We start from the raw sequence: 19,642 nt of genomic DNA on the forward strand, positions 1-19,642 counted from the left end.
CTGATCCACTGAGCGGTGCCCATCACCCCTCCTTCTCTTTCCTTTCTCAGTTATTAATTATAAGTATTTCATAACCATCAAGGTTCTCCATTGTTCTTGTAGTTTGTTGTGCTGATCTGCCCCCTCCTTTTCTCTTCTGTGCATGTTTGCAGGCCAGAGGCTCAGGAGCTGCATCCTGACCTGCAGTCCCACCCTCTGATCATCCCACTGCTTGCTTCCACCTGTCTGTATGGATGTCTGGTGGATGCCTGCTGACATCCTGACTTGGGGTCCACCCCTCCCCGACCACATCAGTGTCTGCTGTCTACATCTGTTTATATAGTCATCCTTGTAGTGCACCAGTTAACCATTGTGTCTGTGTCTCTCCTTTCTCTGTTCTTCATTCTCTCTGTCTGTTCTCTCTTTTCCTGCTCTGCCCAGCTGGCCTCCAGCAGGAGGGCCCCCCCTTATGAGCCAAATCCTGCTCAAGGTTTCTTCCCTCCTAAAGGGGAGTTTTTCCTTGCTTAAGGTTCTTCTCCCACTAGGGGAGTTTTTTACCTGCCATTGTTTATGTTATGTTTATGTAATAATTGCTCGAGGGTCATGTTCTGGGTCTCTGGAAATCACCTTGAGACAACTTCTGTTGTAGTAGATGCAATATACCGGTAAATAAAATTGAATTGAAAATTGAATTGTGGACTTTGGGAAAGCTTGTGTGGTATGTGTCTGGAGATTGCGAGATTAAACTGTATAATTAAAATAAATGACAAAATGATAAAATATCTCTAAATTAAATGCTATGCTGCTGCAGAGACTGAACTCACTGAGGATGAACTGAGACAAGGTGGCAAAACAACCCTTTTTGTCTATTGACTAATGTTGGGCTTGCCTTGTTTTCTTTTCCTTGAGTTTTTTGGACTTTGTGGGCATTATTGCCAGCTCTGCATGTATATTATTAGTCTTTTTTACTTTCATCTGTATTTTATATAATTATATTTAGATGTGTGGAAGGTCACAGGGGACAGACCTTCCAAAAGGAATTATTTCTCCACTCAGTTTATTAATATTTACCACAACTCATACTTTGAAAGCTTTTTCAGTTTATTTAAGTTTACAATCTTGGAAACAACAATATAGAACGCAACATGATAGAAAGAGTTTAAGCACACTGAGCAGTGCAACGGCACGACAGATGGGCTTCTGCTGTCTCCCTCAGGTCGATGCTCTTCTCGTAGATACTGCTCAGACCATCATTGCTGTTCAAATATGAACCTGAAACGGTAATGAGAGCAAAGCAGTTAGACTCTGTGAGATAAAAACAAAGCCGATGTAATCCAGTCTGCTAAATGAGATGCCTCGCAAACTCACCAATGGGCACGCAATGGAAACCAACGGTGACAGGGGTGGTTCTCACTGGCATGCAGCCAGGAAGACAGCGCAGCACGGGTTCGACAGAGTAGCACTTGGACTCCTCACCTTGGAAGGTCATCTGCTTCTCCAGTTTCACAGATTCAAGCTTCATGTAACATTCTGGAAAAATATTTAAGTTGAGGGTGAGCATTTGTTATCATGCCCCTTCACATTCAGAGGTCCATGACTTTGGCCAAATTATTATATTTTTTGGTTTCAGGCTGTTTATCACTGTTACATGATAGTAATCATATCATTGCATTTAAACTTGAGATACTGTATTGTAAAGCTGCCACTAACCATACTGTGCTAATGAGTGGGGATGGATTGATACAATTTGTAATACCACTTTGTGCCACTAGAAATGCTTGTGATGTGCTGCACACATGGTTACAAATGGCATTGCTAAATAGAGTTGCTTAAAGGAAAAAAAGAGATCAAACGGGGACAGGAAGCATTACCGGATGTATCGCGGCAGCTGCTTCCAGACAGAACCCAGGAATGAGCGAAGCTGGTTGCATTCTTGGATACCCGCTCATTGGGTGTACGGTACTCCTGTTTAACTTCACCATCAGCCCTTCCACAGAGTCCACAAGTCTGACCTCTCATCCAGTCCGCAACTTTAATCTGTAAAATAAATAGACATCTGATTACGTCATAAATGGTAGCTTAATGAATGTTACTTGCCTAAGATGATGAGATTTGTTATATTACCTTCAGCGAGCTGAAACTGAAGAAGACTTCCTGAAGGCCATGGCTTGGAGCATGGACAGACACACCCTCACTTCTCTGTCTGATTTGTAAGTAGCCTATAACAAATAAAACAAATGAAAATATTTTATTTTTATTCTTAGCTTTCAATATATATTAACAAAGGTCTGGCAGTTTAGTTTAACTTGATTGAACAAAAACCTGCTGGATCCATATATGGCAAGTTGTTGGCAGGGATTTCTACTCCATTAACCTTCACCATGACAACACTGCCCTGGGCGTACAAGTCGATGTCACTGTAGAAAAACAGTTTATATACAGATTAAAGAGATTTTCTGAGACCTATTTTGAGTGATGTTTCAGTGTTTAGATGTAAGTTCTAGTTGTGAGTGCTCTTACCTGTTTTCAACCTTGACATTGATCTCATTCTGTTCCTGTGCTTGGTCCTTCTTTAGCAGAACCATGAATTTGAGTTCTGATGTGCAATCCTGAGCCAAGACCTGGTAGCATGAGTGTGGAGTCTCGGTTTTATAATTCCTCTTGTTGAATGTGATCATTTTGTTGTTAATCATGGCGCACTCAGCTGGAGTGATTAAGAGAAAAGAAAGAATCCCTTAAAATGTCATCAAAACATTCGACCATAGGGGAAAATTCTTCTTTTAAATTATTTTCACCTGCACCGGCCTTGGTGAGCATGTATGAGAACTTGTCCGTCCAGCTGTTTGGATAAGCTTCCAACTCAGCAGCAGTGTATCCAAGAGGCAGATACATGGGAAGAGCCAGTCCAAGCTTGTAAAGTGTACTCTGTAATGTTTCATAACAAAGGATAAAAATGAATGAAGGCAATTTGAGTAATGTAAGCATCATCTGTGTAAAAGCAAGAACACTTCCCAAAACCTTACATTTGGTGTCTTCAGCACAACATTCAGGCTTGTCTCGTTGGCGACAGCTACAGTCAGTTTAATCTGTTTTGGGACATTATTGATCTTTGTCTGGTTTACTCCATGTTCCACAGCGACACGGGAAAGATACTCAGAAATCCTAGACAAACAGGCGGGTTAGAGTGTTTGGCTTTTATATTTTTTAAAACAAGTAAAGAAAGTGTGGTTTTGCATATCAGTACATTAAAAAGGCATCCCGTCTCTACCAGGTCTTAAAATTGGATAAGTACAACCTTGAATTTACAGTTACGGATGAAGTATCACACATGGTATTCGTTGAACAAAATCTATACTAATATGCAAAAACTGAAGATATATTAGCAGTGTACTTGTCTGGAGCATTCCATTTTTTGTTTACACAAAGGAAAAGAGGAAGGAAATCAGCATAGACCTTGGAGAAGTTGCTCTCCATTAATCTAGGAAAGATTTAAGAGATATTTCCATCTTTCTGCAGTGAGAAGGATCATTCACAAATGGAAAACATTCAAGACACCTACTAGTCTTCCTGGCATTGGACATCCCAACATGTTATATGACTATACAAAGCTGAGAGGAACTCAAACAGTGAGCAGGCTACATACTAAAGAATAATAGTGCAATTACATAAATTGCTTGTGGCGTGTTTAGGCGGATTTCTAAGAAAAACCTTCTTTTCACTAAAAAGTGGCTATAGCTATAATGCACAGTACGATGCCAAATCCTTTTTCAGATAATTTCAAGACCTAGTAAGGACCAGATAATACGTAAAACCTTAGAACTTAAAGAGGATATACTTTCTTTGTCATATGACTATAGGTGGCTAGGAGCAGGACATTGTGCAAAACAAAGTCATGCCCTCATAATTTTAAATCTATGATATTTGAGACATGAAAATTATCCTTTTCAGATGGTCAATAGTTTGGTACATTACCTCCTTGCATATGTCGTCATGATCTTGGGGAGTCTTTCCCACATCAGTTTCACACGGACTGCAGGTTGTTTTTCCACAGCACCAGTTTCAACTATGATTGTTGTGTTGTATTGCTTGCATTGAATTCCCCAGGTAAGCCTGGCCTGAGAAAAATTTGTATTTTGTTTTTATTGAATCTAAAGCAACACATTATTTCCTATATTTATTAATACGTTTATGAGAGGTTTTTACCATCAGCTTATGGTGACTCAACATAACACCATCAGCGCAGATATTCCATTTGTCACTGGCAGTTAAGTTGGCGAAGATGACTTGCACTCTGGCATTTTCTTTGTCATAGTAAGCTGCAATCTGGTATCCCTGGTTCTTGTGGTCAGCTCTTATAGCACGGATCAGAACGGTAACAGCAGGAGAGATGGTGTTAGAGAGGTACCTAGCCTGAAAGAGCAAAGAAGAGACTAACATTAAATTTGTAATGTTTTTTTTTTTTTGCTTGTCTTTTTTTTCACTCATTTGAGTACCTAGAACTTTAAACAGCTTGATCTGACAACTCACCTTATTGTAGATAGCTTCAAAGCTGGAGGCACTGCTGCTGCTGTTGACACGTTCAATGGAGACTGAATGCTACGAACAAAGATCACACATTTACCCTCTCAGAAATGGTGCATGATATAGATGTTTCGCCCCGTTTGAAAAATACCTGGTGGATGTGGTTCTTAGCAAAGTTCATTTCAAACAGTACTTTCTGTAAGAAATAAACAAACACAAGTGAATGATGTCCTACACAATCTTTTGCTTTTACATGGTTTAGCGTTTGTGGCTGCCCACCTTTGACAGGGACCTGGAGCTAGACTGAAGAGATGACTGTCTGCTGGACAAGCTGCTTGAACTGCTGGAGGATGTCTTGATGAGGGAACCAATAAAATCAACTAACGTGTTTTCGCGGCGAGAAGAGGAGCTGGAGGACGACTTGGATGAGGAGCTGCTGGACCGAGAACTGGTCGACCTTGAGCTGCTGGAGCTGGAGGAAGATGCTGTGCTATTGTTCAGGCCAGGAACCAGAATCCTCTTCAGTTTCATGAGGACATTTCTGTCCTCGAGGACGTCCTCCTCTTCACTCAGGTTAACTACTCTAAGGATCTTTTCTGCTGCTTTTTCTCCAACCTGAACCTCGATTTCAATCATTTCAATAACTGGTCCAGCAGCTAAAATACAAATAAAAAGCAACTTTTAAAAGAACCCTGCAAACGCTTCTTATACATTTACTTTGGTTGTTAAGTAAACTTAATCAGCTTCACTTGCCTGGAGAAACCTTTACATAAACAGAGTGTTTTCCCACTGCAGCGTAGATTGGACTTTTTCTCAGTGAGGCAGCATTGCGAGACTCAATCTCAGCACAGGCTTTGATTCCAAATGTGTAACTTGCAGCACACATTTTCTTCACATAGCCTTTGAAGAGTTTCATCTTTCTGGCAAATTGTCTTGGCAGGTCAGCGGAAATGATTTCAGATGAAGCTGACTGTAAAATCACAGCAAAGGGTCACTATGTTGATTTGGAACCAGGTGCATTTTTGTATAGTAAAAGATGGAGAGTAAACCAAACTCACTGCACTCACCTCAAGAGAGGATAACATGCTAGAATTCCTTGAGGTGAAGTTCTGCCATGACATTGCATCTATAGGTTCAGCTGGGACAATTGGTGTTATTTTGGTAGCTGCAAGATCTTCCACATTTCTTGAGACAGCAAAAGTGTCAACACTTTTGAAAGAAAAGAAAAGAAAAAAAATACTTCAATAGTTCAGAAAGAACAAAGTGTTCAAAATACGGTAATGGACACATGTTCTTACAGTGCAGATGCAATCGTGTTAACCCCCTGAACAGGCAGGAGCTGGATCTTGAAGTTGCCCTTAATCAGGTCCAGCCTTGCTGCTATCTTTGCAGGAACAACTGTGTGAACTTTGGCTTTTGACACCAAAGCAGCCTGGATGAAAGCAGTATTCACACCCATGACTGCATAGGTGTGCATGGAAACACTGCAAGTAATAGTTCATAATAATTAGATGGGGATTTCTGAACATTGAGGGTAAACGTTTTTAAGAAAGAAATCAACATCTTTTTTTAGTTAGTCAAGTACAACTGTGCCACCTTGGAGCAATTGCAGCCTTCAGAGAAATATCAGACTTCAGGAGCTGGGTGAGAGGGAAGTTCTTAGGCAGAGGTGGTGACACAGTTGCTTGTACTATAAAAAAGGGAGACATGTTCAATTTCAGTATACATATTGTACTCAAGTTCACAATGCTTAAAGTAAATAAGTCAAATTTACCATCGACAGTTGCAGCTGCCACTGCAGCAGTATAGAGACTGAGCTCCATGGGTAAACCGACAGAGGTGGGGAGGATTCGACGAATCTCAGAAACAAGCATGGGTTTAGAGTAATGCAGCACGTAACCAGACAAGAGAGCATCCAAAGCTTTTCTTCCATAAGTGCGGATGTCAGCTCTGTTTGCATACTGTAAAATAAAAGGTTTCTTATGAGGAAGGGGATTTAGTTTTAAAAACTAATATAACCGCTCTTCACATAAAACTAGGAGATGCATTACCTGAATAATCTGTTCAACCATTGCTTTATCAATGTTTGCAAATGCAATTTCATGTCCAAGTACTTTCACGTATGCAGAAACCAGAGGTTGACTTGAAGGCTGAGCTCTCCATTCAGAAAACTAAAGTGGGAAGGAAAATGATGAGTTAAAACTATCTCATAGAAATACAATTTATTTTAATTATGGTTTTCATGAATGTGATTTTCAATGAACGTTTGTTTTCACTGTGACTCTTACAGCTTTAATGGCTTGTTTCATCTTGGTGATTCTGTCTGCACTCTCTGGGGTGTCACGGATTTTCAAAAGGGCCTCCTGGACACCTTCAGTTCTCACACCAACCTGTAGGGGGGGAAAAATACAGTTAAACAATCATTACAAGTTACACCAACCAGATATTCAGTATACTTTTTACAAATTGATTTATGCTCTTATGAAAGGATGCAATTTGTACACACAAGCAATATGTTGGAGATGGCTGTCATACCTCCACAACATCTACATAAGCTCCAGCCAGGTAAGTACGAGCTCTCGCCATCAAAGTTCTTGGCAAAACCGTTGCTGCATCATTGATGTAGTAAGCACTGGCAGCAGCTCCCACCATCCAAGGATCTGCAGGTCCAAAGGCAGAGTGTTAAACCTTGATTATGTATCTCAAGTCTGAGAAATTATAATTTTTTATCCTCTTACTGTAATAGGCATCATAATAGAAAGCTCTGCTGTAGCGGTAGCTCAGTCTCTCGTATTTGGGGCTGAGGATCCTCACAGCAACATTACAAGCAGCAGCTCTGAAAGAATAACATGCAAACATTTGTGTTTATTGCTGCTAATGTGTTGAAAAAAAAGATGAAATCATGAATATAATCTATTTTCTTACATAGAAGAATGGTCAGGGGATGTGGTCTTGGTAAGGGCCTTCAAGTAAGAGTAGATGAAACTAGCGACCTGCAGGTTTGATTCTTTCAAGATGCTCTGAGCGAGTGTAGTGACCAGACCCATGGGCAGCTTCGTCTCGAAGAGAACGATGGCAGCAATCATACGAAGTTCTGGGTTGAGAGTCTTGTACATGAATAGCTGAACAGCCATGTCCTGGACCTAATTCCCAAAGAGAAATGGCATTAGCACAACTGCACTTGAAAATAAGGGTGTTACGTTTGTTTATTGTAAGTGTGGGCAATAATCTGAAAATGTGCGCTGACCAATTTGGGCTCCTTCTTCGCAATTTTTCTGAGGGACAAGGCTGCCTCAATATGAACTCTGTGGGGGAGACTGATGGCAGAGCTCCCAAAGCCAGGTAGGAGCTTCATGATTGGCTTCAGACTGCCAGGATGTCCTGCATTACCCAGAACTTTGAGAGCCAAAATGACTCCATCATAGTCACGTCTCTCAAGAGCTCTGATGATGATTTCGTGTACAGGCTGTGGAAGAGAGAAAACATTCAAGTCACCCACAGCATTAACTCAGTATTAGTTATATAAATCATATCTTTCTCACAATACATACCCTCACAAGCTCAGATGGACAAGAAGGGTATTCTACACAGTATTTATAGACCATACTGCCGAATCCCAACATGGCAATCTCAAGCAAAACAGGGTTTTCTTTTATCTTGGGGGTCATAGCCAAGCCCTGTGGATTTATGAAAACAAAAAAACTGAACACTGATTGTATGTAGCAGCTACATTATGCAAAATAACATTATATATACATAAAGATGATTACATATTATGCATTGACATGCCTCTACAAGTTTGATGGCCTCCAGGTCAGGGGTCACCATCTGTAACGATGACATCAGAGCTTCACCAGCTTCAAGTTGAGTCAAATCACCAGCAATGAACTTCTCCTTGATGAACTTAAGAGCAACGTGAGTACCGATGGCTGGGATAGTATTTAGCACCCAGTGTCTAGGAAAGAGAGAGACTGTCAGTGTGATCATCTGTAGCACTTTTACTTCACAGTTCCTCTGAATAAAAGCAGCATTACCGATAGTCTTCTCTAGCTTTGAACTGAGTCCAGAGGCCTTCAATACTCTCATATCTGGCCACACGCATTAGCTGGATGAGCTCAATATATTTCAGGGGCGACTCTTCGTGGGCCTTGCCCACATTGAGGGTTACGAGGTGGTTCAGGGTCTCAACAATCTGCCAAGAAACCAAATATTCCCAAAATAACGTTTTCAGGTAAAAACTGAATCCAATTGAGATAAGGTTATTTCGATTTTATACCTGAGCCTCAGTGTTGGTTATCCTCATAAGCTGGACTGGTGTCTGCAGGAGTTCACTTCCAAACTCGTACTGCAGGGATCCACGGGGAAGGTAGTCAGCTCTGATGGGCTCCACTGGGTTCTTCTTGATGTCCAAGAAGGTCAGGATTTGCCTGTGAGCACACGTCAATATCAAATTCATCAGCACTGTGACACTTTGTGAAAAGTAGTGTGTACAGTACAATAATCGTGCACTTCCTTATAATTAAAAAGACATACTTAGCTTCCATTTGAGCGGCACCATTCAGGATATTGATCGGTGAGTACTGAATAAGCTCTGTCGCAGTTGCTTCCAAGATCAGGGTACCAGAAGCAGAGGGCTTCATGATGTAGTTTATTGCAGATGCTCCCTTCATAGTTTTTCCTCTCTGCATTGATAAAACCCACAAGATTATTAAAGTAGAAGATTGGTTTCTGTTGAAGAAAGGATAAAGTGGGAGGAAAATTGCACTTACAGCCTCACACTCAGCACACTTCTCTGTGTAACCTGTCCAGCCGATGTCCTTAATGATTCTTTCCTGGCAGTGATTCAGGTCCTTGGTCTTCGTCAGATGGATTCGGTCAGCTTTAGGATCCTCACTGATGACATAGTGGGTCTTGCACACACCCTGAGTTCCAGGCTAGTTTACAAAAAATCAAAACACAGTATGTGTGTAGGTACTGTAGCATTCTGAGTGTAGAACATGATGAAAATCAGACTTTTGTACCTCCTGCAGCTCGTACACATTCTGAGTCTTCTTGATGTTCAGCTGAAGGATGTTGAGTATTCCCCTGTAGATATTCAGCACAGTGACAGAGATGCCTGCGGGTGCAAACAGTTTACCGACTACACCGTTGGCATATTCAAACTTGATGGGTGCAAGGAGCTGAGCACCCAAGGCTGTGGTGAGCTTGGTGGCCGGACGGAAAGCCTCTTTAGGCCAGATCCCACTGTACTCGTAGATGACAGGGTCCACGAGCTGCAAGAAAGTAATGACAGTTTGGATAAAATGTGAGCCTCAGTTACTCAATGACAAATGCACAAATCCCATAAAATACGTTTTATAATGGAACTGCAGTAGAACATTACAAAAGTTGTTTACTTTCAGAACATAGGAGTCAGGAGTTGTTGCACTGATCCAGACTTTGCTCTGGATTTTCACTCCAGCCCTTGCCAGACCCTCTTCAGGCAGACCACCCAGAAGATGTGCTTCATACTTGTATTCATAGGTCTTTCCGACAGCAAACTCTGGAGCTGTAACAAAAACAATACAATCGTATTTCACTTACATGTTCTTATGTGTACACACAAAGTTCTTTGTATTGAATATGAAAAATACCTTAAAAAATACTTACAAAAGCTTAATTGGTTGGCAGCTGCAAAAATAGCAAAGTATTAATCAGTGTTCATGGACATTATATATTGTATGTGGAACAAAAGATACGTTTGTTGAGGAAAATCAAGGTGTGTTTTATTAAGAGTTTTTTTTATTTATTTTTTACTTTTTCTTTTTTTATGGCTTGATTTCTAGCATTGAAATCATTTCTATGAGAGCAAAGCCAGGTGTGTGTCTATTAACTGCCATTCTGTGGAAAGAATATAACTTTAAGCTAAGATATTTAAGATATACTTTAAATTTTAAAGTTTAAAATGAATTTAAACATACTCACCCACAAGGGCCACAGTGAGAGCAAACACAAGCGCCCTCATGACTCGTGGATGGTAAGGTCTGCAACCAGCAGCAGCTTTTTAAGGCAATTTATGTGCCAGCGCTATCCATCGAAATGTATCATTAACCAAATGTTGGCTATCACTGTTACTAATGTTACTGTGACCACCTGAGCACAAAGATTTGACCTAGTAAATACATTGATGAAAAAAAGCACAGACATAATACATTGTTTCTACCTAACTTTTGGATTTCACCAAACAACCAGATATTTTACCTATATAGTAAAGAGAATGCTATTTACACTATTTTCTAATATTATGCATCTATTACATTCCCCCCCATAAAACAAAGTACACATATAAGATTCTAAAAGTACCTTTTATCATACAGAGAAAAGATTTGTATCCAGATTTGTTACTTTTCAATAAGAAAAAAAGTCTTTCTGAAATTAAATAAACTCTTAAAAATAATCTACCTGGAAAGCATCATTCTGAAAACCAATGATTAAGTCGTGATTCAGTGAAATGTTGGCCTGTCTTGACCTGTAAAGTTTTCCCAATCCTGCCCATATTACTCCATGGATATTGATAAAACAACAGTCTACTAGTTAACTAGTTTAGTTAACTATGGTTGTCACAATGTTTCATACTCTTCATGAACAGAGTCAGATAAATCTGCTATAGCAGCTGATGCACCATCAGTCAAAATTTTAAGTGTATAGAAAGCGAATAGTATTGGCCTTTAAAAGGTTACTCTAGAAAATAAAACTGAAGCCCTTCTCAAATAGGAGTTGCATCATATGGGTGGAAAACACCTGTCCTCATGAAATTGGTCCCATTTGGTATTTCACATAGATGGAACTGAGGTCATTCTGCGCCACACCACTGTGTAAATAATTACTAATTATGTATAACATAACTTAGCATAACAGGCTTACTTTGCAAATGGGGCTCGTAATGCTTTTCAAAATTTGGAACAAGATTAATAAAACTGAAAGGAACTGGTTGAACTCCGGCTGAGGCCTTTCTGTGTAAAATGTTCATGTTCTCCCTGTGCTTGTGTGGGCTTTCTCCAGGTACTTCCTCTTCGTCTTAATTGATCCTAGGAGTGAGAGTGAGGGCGTGTGTTTCTCTGTGTATCACTGGGGTGGACTGACAACATGTCCAAGGTGTACTCCTGCCTTTTAGCTGTTCACAGTTGGGAAACCATAACGATATCCCCATGACCCGAAATAGGGTGACGCAGGTATAGATAATGGATTGATTGATAGTAATTTTTAATTTTGTTTGTTTATGTATTTGAGCACGTTGAGTCCATGCTCGTCATGTGAAATGTGCTTTATAAATACATTTGCCTTGCCTTGCCTAGTAAAGGGATTTTACAATTTCAGGGTGAAAAGAAAAAAGCATCATACAAATGCTTGGGAATCCTTGAAAAGGGTGATCAGGTTTTCGAATAATTTTAAACATTTTCAAGTTCGTCAACAGCCATGGGCTCCTTTTGACAAGCACATTGCGCTCTGAAAATGAAAAACACGTAGGATGCTGTAAGAAGATAAGTTGTTTTCAGGTGCATTTTTTTCTTATTTTATAATATCGTAATAATACAGCATTGAACAATGAAGATCCAGCTGAGGTCTGGAAGAAGAATAAAAGATTTCAGAATGAAGTAGGGTTGATGGACAAGTTATTCAAAACACATTTAAGGAGATTTGATAGTTGCTTAAGAGGTATGCTGGCCAAGCAAACATGACTTCAGTGAAGGAGGAGCCACTTTTCCTCTTTGCATATTTCATCATTCGAATTTTGCAGACACATATCTAAAAAAAAAAGAAAATTCTGATGTCTTTTGGGGGAATTTGAAATATAAATAAAACACAATGAATAATGAGAAGGTGCAGAATTCTCCACCTGTTACGCAGTTTGGGGGAATGACATGCTTTATTCTCGCTTTTCAGCCAGAGGGACAGGTAACATTTCCCCTGTGAATGGAAGAACAAAATTAATGGCATATTTTAGAGCCAAACAATGCACAAATGTAAAACAAGTGAAGATGGGAGGCTATGAAAAGTTTATCTATTCATTTTGCTGTTTAACCAGGGATGCCCTAAATATTGGTGCTGGAAACCAAGAGGATGAATTCTAGGAACAAAGACGTGTTTACGTTTGAATGTGTAGCAACCAGCAGCAACCCCTGAAAGGTCAGGTGTGATTGGGTCAAAATGACTGTAAACAATAGGAAGGTCAGGTCAAGCTCATTTGAGGTCCTGATATTTGGCATGACATGCCCCTTCACTGATATGTGCCAATATTGAAATATGCATTTGTTTGACAAAAACAATATGGCAGTCTGATTCAATTCAAGTCATGGTAGATGGTTGGGTATCAACAGGAAAGATCTCTGGTAGTGGTATGAGTTGCAGCCATAGACTAAACAGAGAATGTCCTCTGACTGAAGACTCTTGTCAAATCCCAAATTTATAAAGAGGATGCTCACTCTTGAAAATAATGCTTTTCATGATAATTTTGGTATGGTAAATGGAAATGTATAATTGAACATTAGGTGTTAACTTTCATTCCGGTGTTGTGCCGGATTCAGCACCCCTGCCGTGAAAAGCACCCCCTCGTCGTACACACTGTTTAGCGTCCAGTTTTGTGTTAATGATTCATGTTTAAATGCGCTCATGGATTCCACAATAGTTATACTTTCCCACAATCACAGTCACAGATAACAAAAATCGGGTAAATGGTTATTGATGTCATTAATTAATAGCCTGCTTACTGTGTTGTCTTCCATAATATTTGTAAATATATATAATATAAACTCCTAAGTATGTGTTCATGTGAGTGTGTGGAATGAGAATATAATTTTTGTCATTGTGTGTACGACAAGGGGGTGCTTTTCACGGCAGGGGTGCTGAATCCGGCACAACACCGGATACATGTTTACAAGTACAATTACAGTAACTAGTTTGTCCCATCTCGCACGCCGTAGAAACACTCACGAGACTCGACCGCAGTGGTTTCGATTATTTTACTTCATCATGGACTCATAAGTTGGGCTTCTTTTGTTCCTGCAAAAATGCTGTGGTTTCTTGTGTTTTTGTCCTCGCTGCTGGCGGTGTGTGGCTCCACCGGGTGTCCGTGCGAGAGAGCGGAGCTTTGCCAGCAAATACGTGACGACAAAAACTTTGAGGTAAAGCCAGCTGAAGCTGTTCAAACACAAACGATTAGAATCACAACCAGGTTTACTGGCCAAGTCAGGTCAAACGAGGTTATTTTCGCTCACTGTAAAGTAAATAGACAAATTACAGCTCTTATTAACATATACACCATTTTTTTTAAAGTGAAAGGTGCAGCAGTATGAGGTAGACATGGTTATTGAAAGGTGCGTGTTACAGCACAAGATTGTGGTTATTATTAATATTATTATTATTATTATTATTATTATTATTATTATTATTATTATTATTATTATTATTATTATTGCACAGTGATTGAACTACGACGGAGTATTAGGGCCAAACCAAGACAAAAAAAAAGGAAATTACGAGAATAAAGTCATAATATTACGATAATAAAGTCGTAATATTACGAGAATAAAGTCGTAATATTAAATATATTATAAATATATAAATATAACTTCACAAGATGCTCAATATTCCTAATTTTAACACAAGGAGAAGACTGCTCTTCCTGTTAAGATTTCTCATAAATGATATTTTCATAATATTACGACTTTATTCTCATAAATTACGACTTTATTCTCGTAATGTTACGACTTTATTCTCGTTATATTACGACTTTATTCTCATAATATTACGAGTTTATTCTATTACGACTTTATTCTCCTAATTTTACGACTTTATTCTCATTATATTATGACTATATTCTCGTAATTTCCCATCTTTTTTTGTCTTAGTTTGCCCCTAATACTCCGTCGTATTGAACACACTGGTCGTCACATAATCTTTTTGGTGAATGACATTATAGATATTGTCACACGACACACATTGTTGATGTATTTGTGACCCTGCTGATGTCGGACCCTTGGACTTTTAGTCATGCGACTCAAACCTGTGAAGTGTTGGATTTAAAATAAATAAGGGACATTTTCCGCCGCTGTCCCACCAGCCCAGCCGAGGTCCAGTATCCCCTTACATTTTTTGAGACAGGTTTCCAAGAAATCTAAAATAATCTACCTGTCAACGAATTACAAAATGATGTGCTCAGAATCTGATAGGCCGACCTTTGTTGTATGTAATTCCTATAATAGAGCCTACATGAAAACACAAAAGGGAATTAAAATACATTTATTTATTTAAAATATTAACAGTTTACACACATTGTCTTCAAGTGAAACATTTACATTTTCTTTTTAATTTGTCATTTTCACTCATGGGGCTCTCTGGCGCCGTGCTGAGACAGTAAAGTCGCAGTTACACATCTTTCAGAACGCCCCATCCTGCTCATTTTTAGGAAAGTTAAATTTCTATCCCATTTTTAAATATATTTACACGAAGTCTCCCTTTTTTTGGCAGAAATGCCTCCTCTCTTGTTACATCGATCCATCTCTGATGGTTGTTTCGAGTTTGTTCCTGTTCCCGTTGTCCCGCTAACCTCGCGAGAACTGCCACCCAGACTGCAGCCGGGGGCAGTTCTCGCGAGGTTAGTGACATTTCAGTTTGAATCAGAATCAGAAATACTTTATTTATCCCCGAGGGGCAATTTCAAGGCAACTGAGCAGCAAAACGTTGAAGGTATCAAATAGGATAATAAAAAAATAAAGATAAAATTGGAGGGGATGCTTTAAAAAATATATATAATAAAACGGAAAAATATTAATTTGGGAGGACGGTGGGAAAAAGTAGTAAAATACGGTAGTTTCCCGGCCAAAACGGGAGACTTGACAGGTAATACTGCATAGATCTGTCCCATGGATGTATTGATCTGTCCCCATACTGCTTGGAAGGAGTGGCTTTCCAGCAGCCAGGAAATAAACATCACATGGCTAAGCAAGCAGTGAAATTCACAACATTCATGACATCTTCAGCTCAATTTAGGGATGAAACGAAGATAACTTCCCAACCTCCCCAAACAAAAAATAAAAACAAAAATACTGTCTTTAACGTGTTTAGATTAGATTGTCCTTTATTCCTCCCTCCCTCGCTTTGTGCAGCAGCAGTACACACTACACGCACATACAGGGAAAGGGTAAAAAAAGTAAAAAATATATAATTACAAAATATAAACAGTACATACATTGGAATGAAAATAAAAGTAGTGCAGTACGAGAAAGAAAGAAAAACTGCAAAAAAGCAGGTAGGATGTTTATCAGGTAGACAAATATTGCACATGTTATTATTGTCCATTTTCTACTGAGAGCAGGCCTGGCTGTGGAGTCTGATGGCAGCGGGGAGGAAGGACCTGCGATGCCTCTCAGTGACGCATCGCAACGAAGCCGGTCGCTGATGGAGCTCTCCAGGGCTCTGACAGTCTCATGAAGGGGGTGGGAGACATTGTCCATGATGGATGCCAGCTTAGCCACCATCCTCCTCTCCCCTACCACCTCCACAGTGTCGAGACTGCAGCCCAGGACAGAGCCGGCTTTCTTCACCACTTTGTCTGATCTCTTCCTCTCTGCTCTCTCTGTTTGGAGGTATTATCAGTATAATAACAGAACCTTACACAATGCCATGCTTTGTGTTTTCAGGTGTTTGTGTTTGATGTGGGTGGAAAGTCATGGAAATCCTACAACTGGAGTATGGTGACTACAGTGGCAATGTTTGGAAAATATGACGCTGAGCTCATGTGTTACGCTCATGCCAAAGGTGCCCGAGTAGTCCTCAAAGGTACAATACGTTTGTTGTCATGCCCTGAAGAAGTGATGTCTTGTCTGAAAAATGCTGAAACCAAATTGAATCTTTCCGTTCATTTCTTCAGTAACCTTTTAGAGCAGCATCTTTCAGCAAATGATTATGTGTTTTATACTCCAGTGACTCTCCCTCTTCATTGACTTGTTCATCTCTTTATTTCCTTTGTGTGAAAAGGTGATGTTCGCCTCCCCTACATTGTAGACCAAGGCAACAGGACAGCATGGATAATGGAGAAGGTCAACTTGGCTAAAGGTCAGTTTATGGATGGGATCAACATTGACATCGAACAAGCAGTAGAAAAGGACTCACCGGAGTACTACGCTCTGACGGATCTGGTCAAAGAGACCACAGTGGCTTTCCACAAGGAAATTCCAGGTTCTCAGGTAACATTTTTTGTTGTTGTTTTTTTTTTAATCCACCTTTACTTTGCGCAGGTACAGTTGACAATATATAAAATCCCAACTTTTCACTTATATTCACCTGTCTCTGATCTCTAGGTCTCCTTTGACGTTGCTTGGTCACCAAAATGTATCGACAAGCGCTGCTATGATTATGTCACCATTGCTGAATCCTGTGACTTGCTGTTTGTGATGTCCTATGACGAGCAAAGTCAGATCACTGGGGACTGCATTGCAATGGCAAATGCCCCACTCACTCAGACTTTAAGAGGTTTGTTATCCAGTTTCACATTAATGAATTACAGATTTAAAAAAATAAGTTGTAAGACTATTCCAGACACCCACTTTGATACCTGTGTCTGTTATTTTAGCTTATGACAACTATTTGGATCTGAAGATTGATCCCAAGAAGCTGGTGATGGGAGTGCCGTGGTATGGGTATGACTACCCATGTGTCAACCTTTCCCAGGTACGATAACATGAATTGAAAAGTTACACACTATACTATAACACGGCTGTAAAACTAGCAATATCCCCAAAACTGAATGGAAAAAAAAAAAAACGAAAAAAAAGTGGATGAAAACCTTTGATTTTTATTTTGCTTTGTTTTTATCCTCTAACTTATTCTATATTTACATCACAATTGCTTTTGTCTAAAAACTCCGACTTCTAGTTTGTGGCACAGCTTTGTGAATAATGGGGTTGTTCCACCGGAATGTTGTCAGAATTTTCTCTGCTGTCTATGAGTGAACAGTTTTTCCCACACATTGATGGGAAGATAACTGTCATGAGATCATTTGTTTTAGTACGCTCAGAAAAGATTGAGATGGAGTATTGAAGATAATAAGAGGTTGAATAGGTAGAGGTAGAATAAGAGTTTTTGTTACCGTGGAACTTTTGATGGTTGTGTTTTGTGCTTTCATATGGTTAAAAAACATTTTTTTTAAACTTTTATGAAGACATTTTTTTCTTTCTTTTTCAATAAGTGTGGAAACACCTTTGTGCAATAAGCCTGGATGTAACGCTCCTGCCTTTTCTTGTGCTGCCACCTTGTGGTTAACATGAATACCTGCATTGGCTACGGATTTGTAGTCGGCTCAAGGGATCAGTTTACTCTCAAAGAGTGTGGTAAACAAGAAAAAATCCAGGCACTAGATTCCACTTTCAGTTATTATTGAAAAACTAGTGGTCAATGACTAGTCGGCTAACTAGTTCTCAGATAAACAGATGGCGTCATGGTTGTTAGATCTCTGGCTAAGAGCATCATATGAAGTCTGTTTATAATATTACAATGTTAGGAACAGGGTCGGTTTTGGCCTGCATAAAAACTTAAACTAATAACCAAAAAAATCCCCTTTGGAAAATATGTGAAAAGCTATTTAACAAACAACTCTGTAATTCAGGACTTATTCTTAACATGTTATAAGGGTCTGTTACCAAAACATATGTTTCTGTGCAAATCTCTGTATTTGTTTGACTCTGACTTTAATAAAACTGCATATTTTCGGTTTTACTTTTAAGGTTGTCTAATTAAAAGGCAAAGAGGGGGTCCAGTGCCATATAGACTGTGATATTTTCCTTTTTTTTTTACTATTAGTACGGAAACAGTAGAAAAATCTATATGCAAATACGCAGATGTGGATATGCTTTAATACGACTTTGCCTTAAATATTTATGAAAACATAATGTTTAAAATGAAACTACTGATATAGCTACAAATAACTGACTAAATAATAATATTTAGCCTTTTATTTTTCCTGTGATTCATTTAAGTCTTTATTTTTATATCTATAATATTCTGTTGAAGGCAAAGATCTGAGTACTAATTATGAACACTGAATCTGTTGCTGTTTTATAATGCTTATGTTTTTTATTCTCATATCAGGAGGGAATATGTTATATAGATAAAGTTCCTTTCCGTGGAGCTCCTTGCAGCGATGCTGCTGGACGGCAAAAACCATACAAGTGGATCATGAAGCAAATCCACAGCTCATTATCTGGGAGGCTGTGGGATGATGAGCAGAAGGCTCCTTACTTCTATTACAAGGTGCAACATCTTTTACACATCAGGTCTCTTTTAATATACAGCTGTTTGATATGTCATTAATCTCTTAATAAAAGACAGATGGACCCTCTTCCATGGATTATTTGTCTTTCCACAGTCCTATTTGATAAGCAAAGACATCTTGGAAAACATTTCTCTTGCTCACCTTTGAGGGAAATGTTAGTCTTTTATTATTGTCTCTTTTTGTCTTTTTCAGGACCAGCAGGAACAAATTCATCAAATTTGGTACGACGATGTTCAGAGTATTTGTACTAAAGCAGAGTCTGTGAAGGCTAAAGGTCTGAGGGGCATTGGCATGTGGAACGGCAACATTCTGGACTACAGTGATGAGCCAGTTGCTCGGCAGCAGACCGCAATGATGTGGAATGCTCTGTTAGGATGTTAGCTGGGATACACTGAACATTGCTGCAGGAATTCACACCACGCCTGAGCCCTCTTCTGTTTGCTGCCAAGTCAATATATCCTTTTGTAGCAACAGTCGGGTGTGGCGTCACTCGGACCACAGGGATACATGTACTTGCACATTTTTATCTTTATTATGATTTTGCCCTTGAATCTAATGAAAACTCCAACGTTTCTCCTTTTTTAGCCTCATTAACTGTGATTCTCCAACAAAGAAAGTCAATCTCTTTTAATGTGATTTGATTTTAGCAAATTTTGTTTATTGATCTTCATGAGATTTGTGCAATTTTAATTTGTTAATAAAACCTTTTTAGATCGAGTCTGGTAAATCAGTGACATTTGAAATAACTAATCATCTTTGTGTTCTTTTCAGATTTGAGTTGTTATTGCAACAACATACAATGTCCAGGAAAGATCTTCATAGACAAGAAAAAAT

At 39.2% G+C, this 19,642-nt stretch overlaps 2 protein-coding genes across 3 annotated transcripts; one reads left to right on the forward strand and one right to left on the reverse strand.

Annotated features, from left to right (window-relative positions):
* Positions 1-1,119: 1,119 nt before the first annotated feature.
* LOC133458479 (vitellogenin-2-like) lies at positions 1,120-10,504 on the reverse strand. Its single transcript, XM_061738378.1, has 34 exons — positions 10,465-10,504; positions 10,150-10,170; positions 9,897-10,048; positions 9,522-9,773; positions 9,270-9,434; positions 9,034-9,182; positions 8,777-8,927; positions 8,535-8,692; positions 8,290-8,455; positions 8,052-8,177; positions 7,748-7,966; positions 7,426-7,643; positions 7,239-7,336; positions 7,036-7,160; positions 6,789-6,890; positions 6,552-6,671; positions 6,275-6,461; positions 6,097-6,190; positions 5,799-5,984; positions 5,568-5,709; positions 5,254-5,470; positions 4,780-5,156; positions 4,652-4,696; positions 4,507-4,575; positions 4,183-4,389; positions 3,952-4,094; positions 3,003-3,141; positions 2,775-2,904; positions 2,500-2,683; positions 2,302-2,396; positions 2,104-2,198; positions 1,851-2,016; positions 1,348-1,509; positions 1,120-1,251 (listed from the first exon to the last, which is right to left on the reverse strand). Exons 1-34 carry the CDS (start codon positions 10,502-10,504, stop codon positions 1,139-1,141), a joined length of 5,013 nt encoding a protein of 1,670 aa, XP_061594362.1. The 3' UTR covers positions 1,120-1,138.
* Positions 10,505-13,459: 2,955 nt separating this feature from the next.
* ctbs (chitobiase, di-N-acetyl-) lies at positions 13,460-19,525 on the forward strand. 2 transcript variants are annotated; one of them, XM_061738380.1, is made up of 7 exons: positions 13,460-13,661; positions 16,179-16,317; positions 16,516-16,724; positions 16,839-17,010; positions 17,111-17,208; positions 18,625-18,786; positions 19,001-19,525. In XM_061738380.1, exons 1-7 carry the CDS (start codon positions 13,548-13,550, stop codon positions 19,187-19,189), a joined length of 1,083 nt encoding a protein of 360 aa, XP_061594364.1. In that variant the 5' UTR covers positions 13,460-13,547; the 3' UTR covers positions 19,190-19,525. The 2 variants fall into 2 exon arrangements, with proteins under 2 accessions (XP_061594364.1, XP_061594365.1); XM_061738381.1 differs by having other exon boundaries at positions 18,628-18,786.
* The last annotated feature ends 117 nt before the right edge of the window (positions 19,526-19,642 follow it).

Source organism: Cololabis saira, chromosome 13 (genome assembly GCF_033807715.1).
Source record: "Cololabis saira isolate AMF1-May2022 chromosome 13, fColSai1.1, whole genome shotgun sequence".
NCBI lineage: Eukaryota > Metazoa > Chordata > Actinopteri > Beloniformes > Belonidae > Cololabis > Cololabis saira.

What these genes read in the sequence shown, in the direction of transcription:
- LOC133458479 (XM_061738378.1), bottom strand. Translation starts at nt 10,504, where the DNA reads ATGAGGGCGCTTGTGTTTGCTCTCACTGTGGCCCTTGTGG. An exon ending in CGAAGAAGGAGCCCAAATTG is followed by an intron (nt 7,644 to 7,747) that starts GTCAGCGCACAT and finishes TTTGGGAATTAG; the next exon opens with GTCCAGGACATGGCTGTTCA. An exon ending in CTATTATGATGCCTATTACA is followed by an intron (nt 7,161 to 7,238) that starts GTAAGAGGATAA and finishes TTGGACCTGCAG; the next exon opens with ATCCTTGGATGGTGGGAGCT.
- ctbs (XM_061738380.1), top strand. Translation starts at nt 13,548, where the DNA reads ATGCTGTGGTTTCTTGTGTTTTTGTCCTCGCTGCTGGCGGTGTGTGGC. An exon ending in ACTCACTCAGACTTTAAGAG is followed by an intron (nt 17,011 to 17,110) that starts GTTTGTTATCCA and finishes CTGTTATTTTAG; the next exon opens with CTTATGACAACTATTTGGAT. An exon ending in CTCCTTACTTCTATTACAAG is followed by an intron (nt 18,787 to 19,000) that starts GTGCAACATCTT and finishes TGTCTTTTTCAG; the next exon opens with GACCAGCAGGAACAAATTCA.